The sequence below is a fragment of the Erpetoichthys calabaricus genome, chromosome 3 (assembly GCF_900747795.2).
Source record: "Erpetoichthys calabaricus chromosome 3, fErpCal1.3, whole genome shotgun sequence".
Lineage (NCBI taxonomy): Eukaryota > Metazoa > Chordata > Cladistia > Polypteriformes > Polypteridae > Erpetoichthys > Erpetoichthys calabaricus.
The window spans coordinates 191884366-191902951 of NC_041396.2; the positions used below are offsets into that span (position 1 = coordinate 191884366).

An 18586-nucleotide genomic window follows, 5' to 3' on the forward strand; every position below is an offset into this window, starting at 1 on the left:
GGAAGGACGCTCATTACGCCCCATCCGTCATGCTAGTCTGCTGATTTCTCGTTCAGTAACCTGTGAGTAGTGATGGGCGGGGTGAAGCGTGTCGCGAAGCATCAACATGTTTGAAGCAATTGTGTCGGAAATCGTATCGAAGCTTCGAAGCATTTGACACTCACCTCTCTAGGGACACCTCCTGGCCATTTGTATTAACAGCACATTTTAACAGTAAACTCTTAGAGCATTGTGGACGAATACCGAATCTCTATGAAGTTGTGATATACACCTTTGAAGTCAAAAATTATAATTGGCAATTGTAAATCGACATACGCTTAGCAAGTAATTATTCTGCAATAATCGGATCAACGTTGACTAGTTATGTTAGGCGCTAGCACGGATTACCGTTGTTTAGAAGTAAATGTATGCGTAACGGTGGCTTGAACAATTACGCCAGTCGGACAGCGCCAGGTCTCGTGTTCAATAACAAACCTGGTCAGCATCTGTCTGGGGATTGCAGATTGCCGTTGCCTGATGCGTTTGATTGATAGTTCCGATTATGCGGCAATGCTCCTTGAAAACCTGGTTGGTGTTAGACTTCTAATCGGGAATTTAATCTGCATAATGTACATTCATATTCTAATTCCAATGTAAAACCAGCATATATCAGTATTTGAATTAAACTCTTCAACCAAACTAGACTACACCTCGTGGAAATGCGATTGGTCCATCACTAACTGTCACTAAATTTTGCAATAACTATACTGATACGAACTGGCGCTACACATCCACATCATCACGTGCATTGGAAATAAGACGCTGAGCTTTTGACGCACAAATGTTTCAAAACGACACCTTGAAGCTTGTTTAAAAGTGCACGTGAGATGATGAAGGGGAGGTAAAGCCAAATGTCACTGAGATATGTCGTGTGTTTACTTTTATCAGCACTGTCAATTACTTCACCCCATGTTAGCCTTGTTAATGACGACGCTGTAGACTCTTCATCGATTGATACAGACGCCGGCATGAAGATCTACTAATGCACTGGAAACAAAGAGCAGGCAGCTATCCATATTTATAGTAATTTCAAAAAAAATCTGTCTTTGCCAGAAACATTTATTCTTGTTTACCGTAAGAGCAGCCCATACTAATCATTTATCTCGAAGCATGCGCAAATAAGACTTGATACACGTATATCACCTAACGTTCAAAGTACAAGACCTGCAGTTTACATATTGTAACATAATATAGCTAATACAACTAATGAAACCCTCTACGTTAGCTAGATCTACCATTTCATCATACACATGAAACAAGACACATATTTTCATTAGATACATCTTTATCACACTGCTGCCTCACAATAAGGAGACCCGGGTTAATTTCCCGGCTTCTCCCTGCGTGGTGTTTGCATGTTTTCCTCGTGTTTGCGTGGGTTTCCTTCGGGTGCTCCGGTTTCTTCCCACAGTCCAAAGACATGCAGGTTAGGTGCATTGGAGATCCTAACATGTCCCTAGTGTGTGCTTGGTGTATGTATGTGTCCTGCGGTGGGCTGGCAGGCTGCCTGGGATTTGTTCCTGCCTTGCGCTCTGTGCTGGCTGGGATTGGCTCCAGCAGACCCCCGTGACCCTGTATTTAGATATAGCAGGTTGGACAATGACTGACTGACTGACATATTGAACATTAATGCAGTAATTATAGCAGTAATAATGAACCTGAGGAAGAAAAGGAATATTTATGAGAAGGGACAGAAACAGTGATATCGTAGCAAACAGTATAAAAACAACATATAACACAGTAAATAGAACATATAGAATATCAAACAAGATATTACACTTCACCAGCAACCACCCGGTATCTCATAAACGGAGCTGTGTTAAAACTCTATTCAGAAGAGTCCACACCCACTGTAATACGAAGGAAACAAAAATGAATGAATAACTTCAAATGGATACTCAAAAACATTCATTAATCGGAGTTTACACAGAAGACGCCAAAAAACTCAGTAAACAATTGAACTGAATCAGAACCCCCACCCCACCTGGCACTCACTCCCTTATCACCACAATGTGTCAGAAGGTACAGCGGGCATCCTGGCCAAGTCAGGTGTCAGAATAGTGCACAAGTCAAATCAAGTCAAGTCAACTTTATTTATAAAGCACTTTACATACAACAGCCGCTGACCAAAGTAAACCCACGAACAATCTGCGCACGGTCCTCTTTAATGCTAAAAACAAGAAATCGATAGCAGAAACACGAAACGCAGTTTATAGTATTCCACGCAGTTCTTGCTCAGCAGTATACATAGGACAAACTTCAAAAAGAATCGCAACACGTATACAGGAACATCGCAACGCCATCAGAAGAAAGGACTCACTTTCATTGATCTACACGCATACTAAATCAACAGGACATACATTTAACTGGGACAAGTCAAATTTAAGGCCAGTACTAAAAGTGGCAGAGAGCTGGCCGAATCTTGGCTATCAAATGAGAACGCCATCAACAGACACTTGGACGTAAATCCAGCATATGTAAACTTAATAATAATTCATTACATTTATATAGCGCTTTTCTCAGTACTCAAAGCGCTATCCACACAGGGAGGAACCGGGAAGCGAACCCACAATCTTCCACAGTCTCCTTACTGCAAAGCAGAAGCACTACCATTGCGCCACCTGTGAGGACACACAAGAAGAACACGTTCATAATAAATAAACTGTACACCCAATACCCCTCCCCCCCCCAATCACACTGATTTAGCCACCCCCCCTCCACATAATGTGTTGCTATATATTGCCTTTGATTCTTGCAAGTCTAAGCATTATCCTCTGATGAAGACCCCTGGCAGGGGTTGAAAGCTCAGGAATAAAAACTACTTTATGATACCTTTTCTCTCCCTTTGTGGATCTCCAGCTGCAAATATATATATATATATATATATATACAGTAATCCCTCACCTATCGCGGGGGTTACGTTCCAGAGCCCCCCGCGATAGGTGGAAATCCGCGAAGTAGCGACCTATATTTATTTTATTATTTATACATATTTCTAAGGCTTTATTAAACCCTTCCCATACTCTTACAAACCTTTCTCACTCTCTTGTTAACCTTTCTCACACTCTTATAAACACTTCCTATGCTCTTAAACACTTTCTACATTCTTAAACACCTCAGACCAACACTACACACAGCGATCAGACGTCAATGTGTCTGCACTCGCTTTGTGAAGGGGGGCAGCTGAACTCAAGCTGAGCAGAAATGGACTTTGTGCTGCTTCTACCAAAATGCCTGCTTGTCGCTGTGCTCGTTTGGAAGGAGGAGGAGGTGTGTGTGTGTGTGTGTGTGAGAGCTGAACGCACCTTCGCTCAAACCCCCCTCCCCGGAGGAGAAGCACGCTCCTGCCACTTCGCATTGTCAAGGGGGTGGGGAGCAGAATGAACGCTAAGGAGAAGTGGACTTTGTGCTGCTTGTCGCTCTGCGTGTCAATAATTTAAAAGCTTGTACAGCACCAATTTTCCTGTCTCACTGTTTTGTCTTGCGTGAAGTTAAAATGTTTTATAATAGTGAGATGTTACTCATATCCTTAGCCCGACATTCACATATCATATGTGTTAACAAAGTGTGTTTTATAAGTTTACATGTGTTTAAAGCATGTGGGATGGGTATTTTAAGGCTTAAACTATAAAAATGTTTATTTATATGGTCTTTCTATATCGCGGATTTTCTCCTGTTGCTGATGGGTCTGGAACATAACTTCCGCGATAGGCGGGCAATCACTTGTATTTAAAAACCCGCGAAGTCGTGAATCCGCGAAAAGTGAACCTCGAAGTAGCGGTACAATCATATATATGTTGATTTCTATATTCAGTGAATACACGCATAACACTGTTCACTATAGAAGTGTGGCAGTGCAACACAGAGACTGGAATATTTATGAGAACAGCCAGAGTATTATGGTGAACGAAGTGTTTTGAACCATATTAGTACAGCTGTTCTTATGCATTCTAATAGTCAGCATTTTAATATGCAAAATTTGTCATTTTATAGTTTGACACTAAGTAATGTACTGCACAATAATTTCAGTTGTGTTGATGATCCAGAAAGATTTGTTTCACCAATCACAACTCTGTTGAAATTTTGTAACCTGGTGGTGGAATATGCAGTGTAATGTAATTAATATAACTTCCTAACTCTCTCGGGTCAAAGCAGTAAGCTGACATGAGGAATGGAAATGTCCCGCCCCCATGCATTGCGGTTCGAAGCAATGAGCAGACATGCGTAGTACTGAGATTGCATCCTGATGGGGTGCCGAAGCCTCAGACATGCTGAGTACTGAGATCGTGACGGGACACCGAAGCCTCTGACATGCGCACTAGGTTAACTGAGGCTTCGAAGCCTCGAGCAGATTCGAAGCCTCAGACATGCGTAGTACTACTGAGATTGCGTCATGACGGGCTTCGAACGGGGATTTGAAGCCTCAGACATGCGTAGTACTACTGAGATTGCGTCATGACGGGCTTCAAACGGGGATTTGAAGCCTCAGACATGCGTAGTACTGAGCTCATGACGTGCCGCCGAAGTCTCAGACATGCGCACTGGGTTAACTGAGGCTTCGAAGCGTCGAGCAGATTCGAAGCCTCGGACATGCGCACTGGGTTAACTGAGGCTTCGAAGTGTCGAGCAGATTCGAAGCCTCGGACATGCGCACTGGGTTAACTGAGGCTTCGAAGCCTCGGACATGCGCACTGGGTTAACTGAGGCTTCGAAGCGTCGAGCAGATTCGAAGCCTCAGACATGCGCACTGGGGTAACTGAGGCTTCGAAGCCTCGAGCAGATTTGAAGCCTCAGACATGCGTAGTACTACTGAGATTGCGTCATGACTGGCTTCGAACGGGGATTTGAAGCCTCAGACATGCGTAGTACTACTGAGATTGCGTCATGACGGGCTTCAAACGGGGATTTGAAGCCTCAGACATGCGTAGTACTGAGCTCATGACGGAGCTCTGAAGCCTCAGACATGCGTAGTACAGAGATTGGATCATGATAGGGCTTCGAAGTCTCGAGCAGACATGGTTACTGAATCTTTGTGAAGCCTCAGCACACTCAAAGGCATTGACCTCTATATTTTGAGAGTCTATCAGACACTTAACTCTCTAGTTATATTTTGTAATTCGTATTGACATTACACAATTCAGGTAGTTGCTGAGAAGTAATTATTGTTCTTGTGGTTTGCTGTGATTTCCTTTGTCTGATACAGTGTCAAAGATATATTGTCATATATCAACTTTATATATATAAAAAGAATAGGTAAATCGTACAACCTTTTTATGGAACGCTTAATTTTGTTCAAAACCGTACGTCATATAGTATACATCTATAAATATAATTTTTTTGTCTTCATTAGGAGTATACAACAATGATACTCTCGTGTCAATTAAACCAATTAAACGTGCATATGTCAAACAACATATTTCCACATCCGCCGCAGTAAGAACAGTAGTATTAGTTCAGTTGTGCGAAGCTCGTTGATTATCCTGATTAGGTGGCTCAATGGTATCGCAACTGTCTCTCGGTAAAAACACCAGCGGTTCGCGTCGTCAATCCTCCACTTGTTAAAGGTTTTTTTCAATTCCTCCATTTAACAATATTTTCAGCTTGGATGGATAGTGAGCGAATCGAGCTGTCGAGGGAAGATTGGGCCGCCGTAGACGGGCAGGGGGCACACGTCCCTAATTATATTGTGTATGTAAAGAGTTTCACTGTAAAACGTAATAAGCTTCATATTTGTGTGTTTGGAGACCCTGGTGTCGTACTGAATTTGTATTGTAGAAAACCAAAGTACTGTCCAGCATGCCTAAATGTGTCTTTTCGTTTCTGATCGCTATACGGCACTACCAATTTAAGACAATTCGCTATAAACAGTTTCAGCCAATCAGTGCCTTCTAAACATGCAGAATGACAGTGTGAACCTTTATTGTAGCGGCGCAGCATCTTCGTTTCAGTCAGTCATTGTCCTGTTAGACTATTTACTGTTAAGTGCTGCTTGAGGTAGCGTTTATAGTACAACAGGTAGCCTACGTAGTTCTTAAATTGGTATTGAAATGCACACACAAGTCTCCTAAATTATTTATTGAAATGCCTACATTTACAGTGTCCGTTTTAGGAAATCGTAGTTTTTACTTGTTCCCGTTATTAGGAATTACAATTTCTCAGTGTCATATATTATTCGTTACTACTCGCGAGTCCCGCATCATTGAGATTCTGATTTATATTCGGTATAAGCAATTTTTTAAAAGGAGCGTTCATTGAACTGACTATAGCAGACCTGTCATCTTCTGAAAATGACTTTATTGATTTGATGTTGACAATCATAAGGTCAAAAACCAAGGAGGCGATGAGTTTGCACGGACTGTGCTGTTTCTTTTTTTTCGTGACATTGCATCAGTAGAGAGTGCGTCAAATTAACAATGCATTCTGTCCTAAATGGCAGCGCATACGCTTTTTTATATTTCCTAAAGGCCAATGTGTCTCAGTTTGCTCATTAATATATTTTGACAGTGTATTTTAGTGAGAATGATTATAAACATATTACCCATGTTCATTTCCCATGTAGATATGTAACGTTTGGTGAGAATAAATAAAAAGTAACAACACATATAATAGTTATGTTGCATTGTTTATGATTAACAAAATTCATAGTTTATCTGAAATGTTCTACTTATACAGTCGATTTATTCCACTTCTGAAGGTGTACATTGTCGGTATTCTCCATTGCAATTGCCCCAGAGTGTAAGGTGTGCCAGTGCAACTGAAGGGTGGCAGACGAGCTCACGTAATGGGTGACAAGGCACATCCTCACCCTGATGCAGAGGCTCTTGTCATGAATATTCCCATCTTGTGCTTTTTCTCGTTCCTGCCAGTTTACTATTATTATTGGACACGTATGTAGAGGGAATGTGTGTCTTATTTTATGTCTATGAAAGGAAGGACGGTAAAGCCTTGAATGACACTGAGTGTTGATACTTTGGGTGACACGACAGGTGAGGAGCAGGGAACGTTAAATGTGACAGTGACTGCGGGGGATTGTGGGACTGGAAGATGGTTTAAGAATACAGAAACGACAAAAGCTTAGTCTTTCAATAATTTTATTTACATCAATGATTTACTCCGTTGTGCTGCAGTTCGGAAGATTACTTATTTACCCCCCGGCGCAGCCTTTGATAAGATGCATTCAGAAGGAAAGGATGTTGCTGACAAAGTCAGGTGCTTTTTTGAAAGTTTGGCTCCAGATGTGCTTATCCAGCTGCTCCTTCTTGTCAGTACTTGAGTGATCTTTATGTTCACCTCTGGATGATTTCGCAAAGTTTCTTTACAACGTTTTTGTCTCATTAACGCAAAACTCCCGAAGCTTTCCTAAAATTGCAGAAGACAGTTGTGATTAGTTATGCAGCACATGCTTTTACTCACATTGCTTTTTGGAAATCAGTAATACAAATCAGCTACAGATCTGGGAATCACTGAATAGTAAAAACGTTTAATGAGAGTGTCTTGCGCATATACTGGTGTAATGACCACGTTGGCTTTAGTGAAGCGTTTCTTAGCCTCTCTGATATGATCGACATGGCGTAGAGTAGATTCTGGATTGTTATAATACGTGCTACCTTACGCAAAATATGCTCATTAATTTGTTACAGATTCTAGGTGGACACGATTCCACACCAAGGAAAAAGGTGCCCCATGTAAATCGTTCATAATGTCTCCAAAATATATTTGTTAACTTTCAGACAAGTACTACTTAACTGTTTTATACAAAATCCTTATTTCAACATATGCGAGCCTAAATTAGGATTTGATCTCGGGTTAGCGAACCTTATCGCTGTAGCAAGAACAACTGCTTTTACGCTTTGAGCCAAAGCGCTTTCACAGACTAGTGAGTGACCAAATCGACTGCTGACTGCGCAGATATCAATGGCGTCATTACGCAAGCGTGACTCAAAATCACGTGACGGGCGCATTTGAAGCAAGCCTCGAAGCGGCGCTTCGATCTCCAGTGCTTCGAAAGCTCGACACAGTGTCGAAACCTGAGTATCGAGCGGCCCATCACTATTTGACACTCACCTCTCTCGTGACACCTCCTGGCCATTTTCATCAATGTTACAGAAACTTATACTGTAATACACTTCAATGACGTCTGTTAAAAGTCGCATTGCTTTTATTTTTTCGTAGCTAGAGACTGACAACGAAGAGAAGGGTTCGTCATCAGCTTCTAGTGTCTGATGTTTAAAAAATATAAATATAACTAACGCCGACAGGCAGAATGCACTATACGATAGCAAGAGTTAAACAAAATAAGATGCCTCACCTCATGCATTCCCGGCTCTTTCAATTAGTATTTACTTTTGCACTGTATCATTATAATCGCACCTGTTATTAGTATTATAATTAACCCTGATCTTTTCTTGAGATCACATTTAATAGCCTTAAATGTTTTCTTTGGTCTGTCTTAATTAAAAAGGAGTAGACAGAAAATAAAGGTTTATCCCTGTACTTTGCCATGATATAGGTAAGCACATTTGAGAAAGAAAATGTGAAATCCTTAAATCACAGATGTCATTATTCGATCAAGTATTAAAATCTGCAGTGCTTCGAAAGCTGGACACAGTGTCGAAACCTTAGTATCGAGCGGCCCATCACTACCTGTGAGTCACGTAGAGTTTTCATTGTTGTTTGCGATTCTGGCCGCTTTTCGCGTACTGAGTTGTTCCGGAGTCACAGTTGAGAAACAGTTTTTTAATGTCTTTTAAGCACAGGAGAAAAAATGAACATGTGGCCCGGTGCATTCTTTAACTGCCTTGTGGTGCTGTAGTAGTACGGCTGCTTTGCAGTAAGGAGACAGTGGAAGATTGTGGGTTCGCTTCCCGGTTCCACCCTGTGTGGATAGCAAATTATCCGCGACAAACAAACTGTTTTACACGCTGCAAACCAATCCGCGCCGCTTTTTCAATGTTTTTTAAGCAGAGGGAAAAAAATGAACATTTGCAAAATCCGTAACGCTGCTTTCAGTATGTACAATGCACACGCGTTTAATTTGTCAGCCCTTGGAGTTGCTAATTAACTAACTAACACCCACCCACTCAGCTTGTGTGAAAAAAATGCGCCAGTTCTTTCATCATTTTGTTGCAGCCTATCAAAGACTTGCTGATCATGTTTTGTAGACTCAATATATATTGGCTTTTCACTCAGCGCGAGGGCGCGCATCCATCTCGGATTATTACATCCTGCTAGACTAATCTGCTACACGGCTGCGTTTGAAAAACTGACTTATCCCGGATGAGTTTCACCGGCATTAATGATTAGGAGTCTGGTTGGAACAAAACCCTGCAGCCACAGGGGTTCACCAGGACCGAGTTTGGCAAACACTGCTGAACAGAGACGAAACCGACTCAGGTGAGGAGTGGGGGCGGGCAAAGTATTTGCAGCTATTGATTATTCAGTGTTATTTGCCTGGGTGTCTGATCTGCTTAACAGGATTATAAATAAAAGGAAAACAATGTGAAGGCAATGTCATAGGTGATCCTGTGGTATAGCGGGTCCACAGCTCCCCTTCAAAAGCCCATTTTTAAATAAATAATCATCGCACTCACAGTGTAGCGAGGGGCGTGGAAGTGTGGCCGAAACGGTTTCAGGGTAGACTCGTGCTTCGGGCATTTCTCCCCTGTGCAGTGTGTGAGCGAGCGAGCGAGTGAGGAGAGAGAGAGAAAGCCGGTACGTTAAGAGTGAGTGAGAGCAGGCTCGAAGGCAATGTGTTCCTGTGGTATAGCGGGTCCATAGCTCCCCTTCAAAAGGCCATTTTTAATCGGGCGACTGACAGTAGTGGAGTCAGGCACAGAGAAGGTCAGCTGCAGAGAGAGCGTCTCGACTGTTGCAGGGCCTGAAGCAGGTGAGACGCTAATGAAAAAGAGGCACAGGGCTTATTGGTTTTTAAAGACTGCTTCCTTCATTGTGTTTTAACTTCAGTTTTAAAGGATTGCGCGACTCTCTCTTGCGCTGCCTGTGTGTACCTCTGTCTCTCTGTGGCGCTGCCTGTGTGTGTGCGCGCGGCTCTCTCTCTCACGCTGCCTGTGTGTGCCTCTGTGTCTCTCTGGCGCTGCCTCTGTGTGAACCAAGATTCCACTGAGGTTGACTAATGAAAAGTCAACGTGGCTCAGAGCTGCAAGTGGACTGTGGCACAGACAAACAGAAATGACGGCATGTTTTTCGAGGCGTCGCATCCAAGTTGGTGGGCGTGACTGTGATTTTTTCGTCGTATCCAATGGTCTAAGAGTTGGTGGGCGTGGCTCCTTCCTGCGTGCGCCATTGGCGTCTTACTTGTCGGCGGTTTAGTGAATCCACGCCCCTTCTGGCGTGCTTTCCATGGTCGGCTACTTGTCTTCTGGCTTAGTGAATTATATATATATATAGATGTTTTTACTTTCTGTGTTTAAGGCTTTACATTTATATATTATACTTCCACCTAAATATTTTGACCAAGTAAGGCAGGGTTATGTTTTTTAATTATTAAGAAACATTTGTCAAAAAACATCATAATCAAAAGTGACTCTATTCAAGAATTAAGTGTGTCATATTTTTTTATCTCAGTCTTTCACAGTCTGCTTACATATAAACACAGTTACAGTTCCTTCATCTCAAGAGGACTAGGAACATAGGGACAAGACAAAGAACTTCAAATTCCTCAGAGCATGTTCTATCTTTCCAGAAAAAGGCTATATGTGGCCCTGGAGAGAACTGGAAGATGTGGAGACCTGGCGTAGCATGGTATTGCCAACTTCAACAAAGAATTCACTTCTGGTCATCTGATTCCAACACCCAGCATAAAAGAGGGGCTGGATCAGTCCTACCTCAGCTCAGCTGCAAAAGGTGGAACTATTATTTGCTGTGCCAGCCAAAGGCATTATAGCCACAAAGGACCCAGCCCTGAAAAATAGTGAAAAGGTAATATGAGAAGCCTTGTGAGGAACTGGTCTTTTGATTCAAAGACTGTTCTTTGTTAATTATTATGAGAAGGTATGAGGAGATATAAAAAAAAACTACTTAAATAACTGAACTTTATTCCTTGTCTAATTACAAGTTATTCTACTACTTAAAATGATGAAAATCCTACTAAAATATTCTGTGTCTCAGTTACCTGAGGAACTACAAGTGCTCACAACAGCTTTCATTACCTTTTACTTCAGAGATGTTTTTTGTGTTTATAAGACAGACGCATTAATACTTTTGACAGCTAATTCAATCCATATGACTTTATGCACTCACATAAGAGAGAAGTCTTTTAATCAGTAAAGGTATTATTTAAAATGACATGAAAAATGGAAATATTTAAATAATAAATGTCAGCCTACTGTTAATTGTAGTGAAATTTATTGTGCAGCGTAGTGAATTCTTAATGTAAGCTTTTATTAAAACAAACATTATAAATTAAATATAACAAACAAGGGCCAACAAAGTGAATCCTCCAATGAATACATCAATTTCCATCCCGGATAATGAAAACACAGGGGTTCAAAGGAATGAAATCCGAGCCTGGTAGCTTTTAACAAAAGAAAGAAACCAACTCTGGAAAGGCTGATGATCATTTATAGATCATACTTTCTACACACATCTAAATCACTGATTACAACCAAGTTAGCATTACCAATAAGCATAACATTCCGAATGTGGAAGTAAAGTAAGACTAGATGGGAAAAAACGGCAGACACATAAGAACATAAAAAAGTTTAGAAAGGACAGGAGACCATCCAGTCCTTAAAGCTTGTTTGATTGCTGTCCCAATATCTTGTCCAGACACTTTTTCAAAGTTGTCACAGTATCCACTTTAAGAACATGACTTTGTGCTTTGTTCAAGATTTACACCACACATCACATAAAAATGGTTTCCTTGCTTCTATTTTTAATATATTTCCTCATAATTTCCGCTGATGTTCTTGTAAATTTTATAAACTATGTAGAATTCTGCTGAATCAACTTTAATGATGCCTCTGAAAACTGTCTATAGGTACTAATTCAATATTCTCTGATCAAAACAAAAGTTTAGTTTCCTTAGCCTGTACAGTGCATGTATTATTGACATATGGCTCAAGAATGCATGCACTTGGTTGTACTTTTCTGCATAGCTTCTAGAATTCCTATGTTCTTTTAAGTATAGTGATAAGAAATACACAGCATCATGTACTGTATATTTGCAAATGTAGCCTCTCCAGAGCATTACACACTGCATGTATTATGACACCTGTTATGTGTTTTTGTTGATTCTAATGGCATAGGGAAAACATGCAAACTTCACACAGACATTGAATGGACTGAGATGTAAACTCATTCTTTGAAGCTGTTAGTCAGCAGTACTACCCATTACACTACAAGCTCTCCCATTGTATTTATTTTTATTTTGTGTTACAAAACAAAAATGAAATAGCTTTAATATTTAACAAACTGTTAATGCGATCCAGTGGAAGTTTCTACTGCATTCTAGTATATCTCCTTGTAGGTAGCAATGAAGTTCAGTCAATATTCATTACATCACTGTGGTCTATGTATGTATTCAACAAGGTTTGCACCACAATACAACAACTTGTATAGCCCAAAAATCACATGAGGAATGCTTCAATGGGCTTTAATGGGCCATTTATTTTGTTAGACTGGGGGCCTTGACTCTCTAAGAAGACAAAAAATATTCCCAAAAAACCTTTTAGGGTTAAAAAATTTCAGGGAGAGACCCCCTTCCAGGTAGGTTGGGTGTGTAATAAGTGTCAAAAAATGGGGTAAATACATAAACAGAACACAAATAATCCTCTTCACAGAGCAAGGTGGCCAATCTATCATTGCCACCTCAGAAATACAAATTTACAAATACTGTACTTTGTTCTTGCACAGCTCTCAAGGCAAAATACAAGAATAGATTATACCACTCATTAAATATAGAACTATACACGTACTAATTCATATACATATACTATACATAGCCTCCTTATGAAATATGACTTCATATATGTAATATATATTTAATTTTATTTCTACTTATTATTAATATTATTATTGTTATATTGTTTGCTTTTCTTTTTTATATGTTTATTGTCAGACATGCAAGCTTGAGGAGTATTTCACAAGTATAAATAAAGGGAAAATCGGGGAATAATAACGAGCATGCACAGTCACTAACTCAATTTCCGTTTCTCTTTTTAGAATAGAGGAAAAAACCCTGGAAGATCAGTGAGAACACTTCCGCTTTAGAGCCGCAAGCTTCACCTATTCTGCATCCTTCTGCACATAAACTGCCATACACCAAGAAGTCCGCACTCATTTTGGGACCTGCTTTGGAAGAAGATCAAGCTGCTTTCTGCTCTCAGAGAGCTTATGATAGCTGGAGCATCACATCAGAAGTCCAACAATCAACATCTAACCCATTTCTAGTATATAAGCATTCTTTGGGACCCCACCCATTATCTGCTTTTTTGTGTTTCATTCAAATTACATTATACGTTCTTACTTTTTGCTTTAACAATTATAGTGTATTGCTCTACGAGAAAAGTATTTCCTAGACTCTACCTGGATAAATGCAAAGAACTTAGAGTGGCTTAGCTATTAGAGACAGAGAGAGTTCATTGTAATGGATGCAGCTTCATGTATCCTCCCAAATTCTATTTGAGTTTTCATGTAAGACCCTGCCAGAGATTGTATGCTTTCAATATAAGTATAAGATTTTTATCTGCATCATGATTGTGTTTTTTATTGTTGTTATAGCTTTCAAGTGGGACTGTAAGCATAACTACCATGTCACATTGAATTTCCTCCCAGTGAACCTGGTTCATTTGTGAAGCTAATCATTCACTACTTAACACACTCCTTAGCTAGTTTATAAAAACAACAACACATAATACAATGTTTTAGAATCACAAAAGTTAATATATACTACATTATGATAAAAAACAACAAATTCACACTATGACACAACTGCCACAACTGTGGCACATTAGTCATTTCAATACTCTCTTCACTCTGCAAACCTTCACAGAATATTTACTAAGCACACCATATTGATACTGCATAGTACACCCTACCTTTCCAGCTCTCTAAATGATGATGTCTCTCCTTTTAAAAATCTGTGCCAGTATTTATCAAACGTATCATGTAGGGAAACAGTCCTAACTGGCTCAAAATCTCAGAGTGACGCAACTTTGGACCTACTCTTAGGAGTAGGAGTAAAAGTTTTTTTTTATTAGTTTTCCAAATGTAGGAAACTACTCCAAACTTCACCATGATTTAGGAGCACATATTGCCAGAAGATCATGTTTAAGATGGGATCAGCACACACAGCCTGGGAAAAACTGAATATTTTGGAAATGCTGGACAATAATGAACTAATGAAAAGACATTAATATTAAAGAAATGGAATAATATTCATAAGAAATCTTAAATGTTACCTGATCGCAAGCGAAATCACAATTTCACCACACAGGTGGTCATGGATGGAAACTGTATTTTATAGCCAGCATATTACCCTGAAGATAGGCAGGGCTGGATGGGTGATGACAGTGAAATATCATACAGGTATGCTAAGCTTTGCATTCCATGAATCCCTGTACTGTTTGTGTTACATTACACAATCCTGGCAAGGCTAAAGAAGGCAGACTGAGAGTCCCAGGGAACTGGATAAATAGAGTTTTGCAGACAATAAGGAATGTTCACAGAAACAGATATGCCACGCAAATCTGGATGACAATCATGAACACTGGAAGTGTAAACACGAGTTCAGTAACAGCATAAACCTTGGCCTATTTCAGTATACCTGCCATTTTACAAGGCATTTCCTGTGGCCATGACAGTGGGTTGGTAATTCTTCTCAGAGTACACCTGTGGACCATTCATTGTTAAATAAACATGCTTTACTCTCATTCAGTATCTATTTCTTGGCCTTCCCATCTTGGTGCTAGTTACAGAATTATTTTTGATGTTGTTGTGACAAATACATGCAGTTTAGTGCAATATCCTAACTTATGTTTTCATTCTTCTTCTTTTCCTACTACTTTGAATATTATTATTAGCATTAGTACCATGATTTCCAAGGAAACTATAAAACCCTTTCTATAATTCCAGTTTGCAGCTTGGGCTGCCATAAAATTGTGATATCAGTCATTTTGAAATATGAACTCCTACTTCTAGCTGGCAGTGAGAGAGTAGGATGCTTCACCAATACTTCTCACGTCCTACTCTGAGGTTGTACATATTCTTATTCTAGTCAGACTTGCAAACCCTAGTAGCAATTCTAAGACAACTGATAAATATGACCACTGGCCTGTGACTAATGTACAGAATAATTATAAAAAGTAACCTTTAAACAGCCAACATTTATATAAAAACTGCTATGCATTTACTATTCACTGATTTTTTTATTGTGCTTTTCAATATACATAGTCAAAGGAGGATACATACTAGCAAAATAGATTTACATTGCATTTATTAATATATGTAAAATTACTCACATGCCCCTCAGAATTTTAAATGAGCCCACAGATCCAAAATTGCTAACTGAACATGTTGTAGAAGCGTCATCATTAACATCTTCCTCTTGAAAGCTGAAAATGTCATTTCCAACTTCAAGATGTTTTCCTTCAAAAAATGGTTTTTCATAGAGAATAGCCTGTTGATTTGATAAATTTAAAACATTAAAAAGTTCAGTATCTGAAGGTAATCCATGACCATAGTAATTTCTGCATAGGTACTTGCATACGGTGGGGTAAAATATTTATTTGGGGCACACATAGCAATAATCCAACTCCTTTTGAAAAAAAGTTTCAGGTTCACCACTGCTAAACCAGGGAGGTGTGACTCAGTTTTAGAAAAAAATACATCAAGTATTCACTCTTTTTTAAGTTGATAACCAATTAAGAATCAATGGGAGATGGTAGGGGCAGCAGCAACAGATTATCCTTGCATAGTGTCTCAACTTTATTGCATAAACACTTTCACAATGGAGTAATTTGGTGTTCTAGAAAATCTAACATGTTTTTACACTATGAGAAGAAACTAGAAATAGAAATTTACATGCAGATGATTAAAACTTATTACAATAAAAATCAATAAAAAAAATTAAACCAATTAAAATTATTCCCAAAACACTGATAAAATACATTTTCTTAACACCTTAAATTTTCAGCTCATTACCAATTCAATTACCAATTACCAAGCTCATTGCTTTACGTTTAGATATTGATTTTTTTTAATAGAAATAAAAGTAAAACTTTACCTTGGGCTCTGTGGGATGCTCTACTTTCAATCCACCCTGAAAGGAATACCGAGCACAGAATTAAGAATGATGGTAAGTCTTTCTATCCAGTGTATGCTTGAAATGATTTATTGATATTTATGATTGGTATTTCATGGTTTAATTCACATTCATCTAAACAGGACAGAAAATACTCCTTTATAGAGCCACATTTGTCTTGATGACTAACAACAACAAAACTTTCAAAAACAAGGTACTATTCATTAATTCTAGAAAACATGATTGACTGAAAACAAAAATCTAATTACTAAGTTATGTAAACACCCATTATCACAAAATGTTTGGTACTGTACAAAATTCTTTCATTTTCATATGATTGTTTAATTTTACATTTTATCAATTTCATGATTTTTTTGCAATGAATACATTACAAATTCAGTAAGATATATAGCAATACCATGCATATAATTAGGTCTGAAAGTATTTGGACATTGACATAATTTTCATAATTTTGGCTCTGTATGCCACCACAGTGGATTTGAATTGAAGAAATATTTACATGATTGAAGTGAATGCTTTCAGCATTAATTTAAAGGGTTAAATGGAAATACTGTATGTGTCATTTAGGAATGAGCCATTTTATTCATGGTCCCCCATTTTCAGAGGCTCAAAAGTATTTGGTCAATTGACTGACAAGCTGTTCCATAACAGGTGTAAGCAGATCCCTCATTATTTCATTAACTATTAAGCAGGGAGAATGTCTGGAGTTGATTCCAAGTGTGGAATTTGCATGTGAAAGCTGTTGCTGTTAACTCTTAATATGAGGTCCAAAAAGCTGTCCATGCAAGTAAAACAGGAAATCACTAGGCAGAGAAAACAAAAGAAACATATATGAGAGATAGCAGAAACACAAGTAGTGGTCAAATCAACCATTTGGTACATTCTGAAAGAGAAGAAACACACTGGTGTGACTCAGCAACACCAGAAGGCCCGTACAACAATAGAAGACAACTGAGATGTGATGATACAACTGCTGACACATTTGCAGGAAGATTTCTGAAGTGTACAGTGCTATACTGCCTGCTCAGATTCAGACAAATGCTGCAAAACGGATAGGACAACACTTCACAGTACACATGGACAACATGCCAAAACATACTATAACAGGAAACCAAGTGCTTTTCAAGGCAAAGAAGTGGAATATTCCTCAATCACCAAGTCAATCAACTGACTATAACTCAATTGGACACTTATTTCACTTGCTGATGACAAAACTGAAGGCAGAAAGTCCAAACAAGTGGCACCTGACCAAACAAAAGTCCAAACAAGAGGCACCTTCCAGTATTGGCCTGGCGAAGCATCAGTATGGTGGATACCCAGTACTTGGAGAAGACCATGGGTTCCAGCCTTCAGGCAGTCATTGACTGAAAAGGATTTTCAACCAAGTATGACAAATAATTCTTATATTCATAATTATGTTAGTTTGTCCAAATACTTCAGAGACCCTGAAAATGGGGGATTATGTATAAAAGTGGCTGTCTTCTCTAAACGGCTCAAACAATGTATTTGTTAAACGCCTTGAATTAAAACTGCAAGTCTACACACTTCAATCATGTCTTGACTGCGTCATTTCAAATCCACTGTGTGTGGAGCCAAAATTATGAAAACTGTATCACTGTCCAAATACTTATGGACCCAACTGTATATACCACGTTTGTGAAGACATAACTTATTGGTATAATTATTTAATATTTATGTATTATGTATTTTTGCTTGCATGTGTTCCTTGCTTTCTATATAGTAGGTGGAATCTGAACAGCCAATATTACATGTCTGTTAATGGTCCACCTACTGGGGAGTAGGTCTCCAAGAGGATCAGTGATTATTGTGGTGTAAGGATCTTCTTTGTTTGTAAGAACTATTTGAAACTTGGTGGTTTTGTGATTTTTTTGCTTTGCCTTTTGACTTTGCCTCTGAATTGCAGACTGATCTTGTTAGTCATTGCCTATTTTTTCCTATGTTCCCTCATTTCCTTAACATGTTTGTTCTTCTCTTGTTTATTTAATAAATCCTTTAGATTTAAAGAACATTTTTTTTTTGGTTTACAGTTATCCTCTCCCTTGAAGGGCATTTTGTATCTGGGACATTTAAAAGTATTTTAAGTTTTTAAAGTTTGGCCCAATTTTGTGCAAGTTCTTGAAGACTGCAGTTCAAATTTGGAGTTAGGTTGCCTGAGTGGGACCTTTTTCTATGGCTGAGCAGTGAGGGTATGGTCAGGATTTTGTATATTTAGAGGTTTGTTAACCCTTTTTTTAGAATCTTTTG

General features: G+C 39.0%; 1 protein-coding gene across 2 annotated transcripts in view; it reads right to left on the reverse strand.

The window, feature by feature from the left end:
* The window catches only part of crybg1a (crystallin beta-gamma domain containing 1a), a 359825-nt gene that overhangs the window by 33652 nt on the left and 307587 nt on the right, over positions 1-18586 (reverse strand). For both annotated transcript variants that reach the window (XM_051925340.1, XM_051925341.1), the window contains 2 exons: positions 16283-16318; positions 15519-15676 (listed from right to left, as the gene is read on the reverse strand). In XM_051925340.1, coding sequence (XP_051781300.1) covers positions 15519-15676; positions 16283-16318 — 194 coding nt within the window. The remainder of the gene's footprint in view (positions 1-15518; positions 15677-16282; positions 16319-18586) is intronic.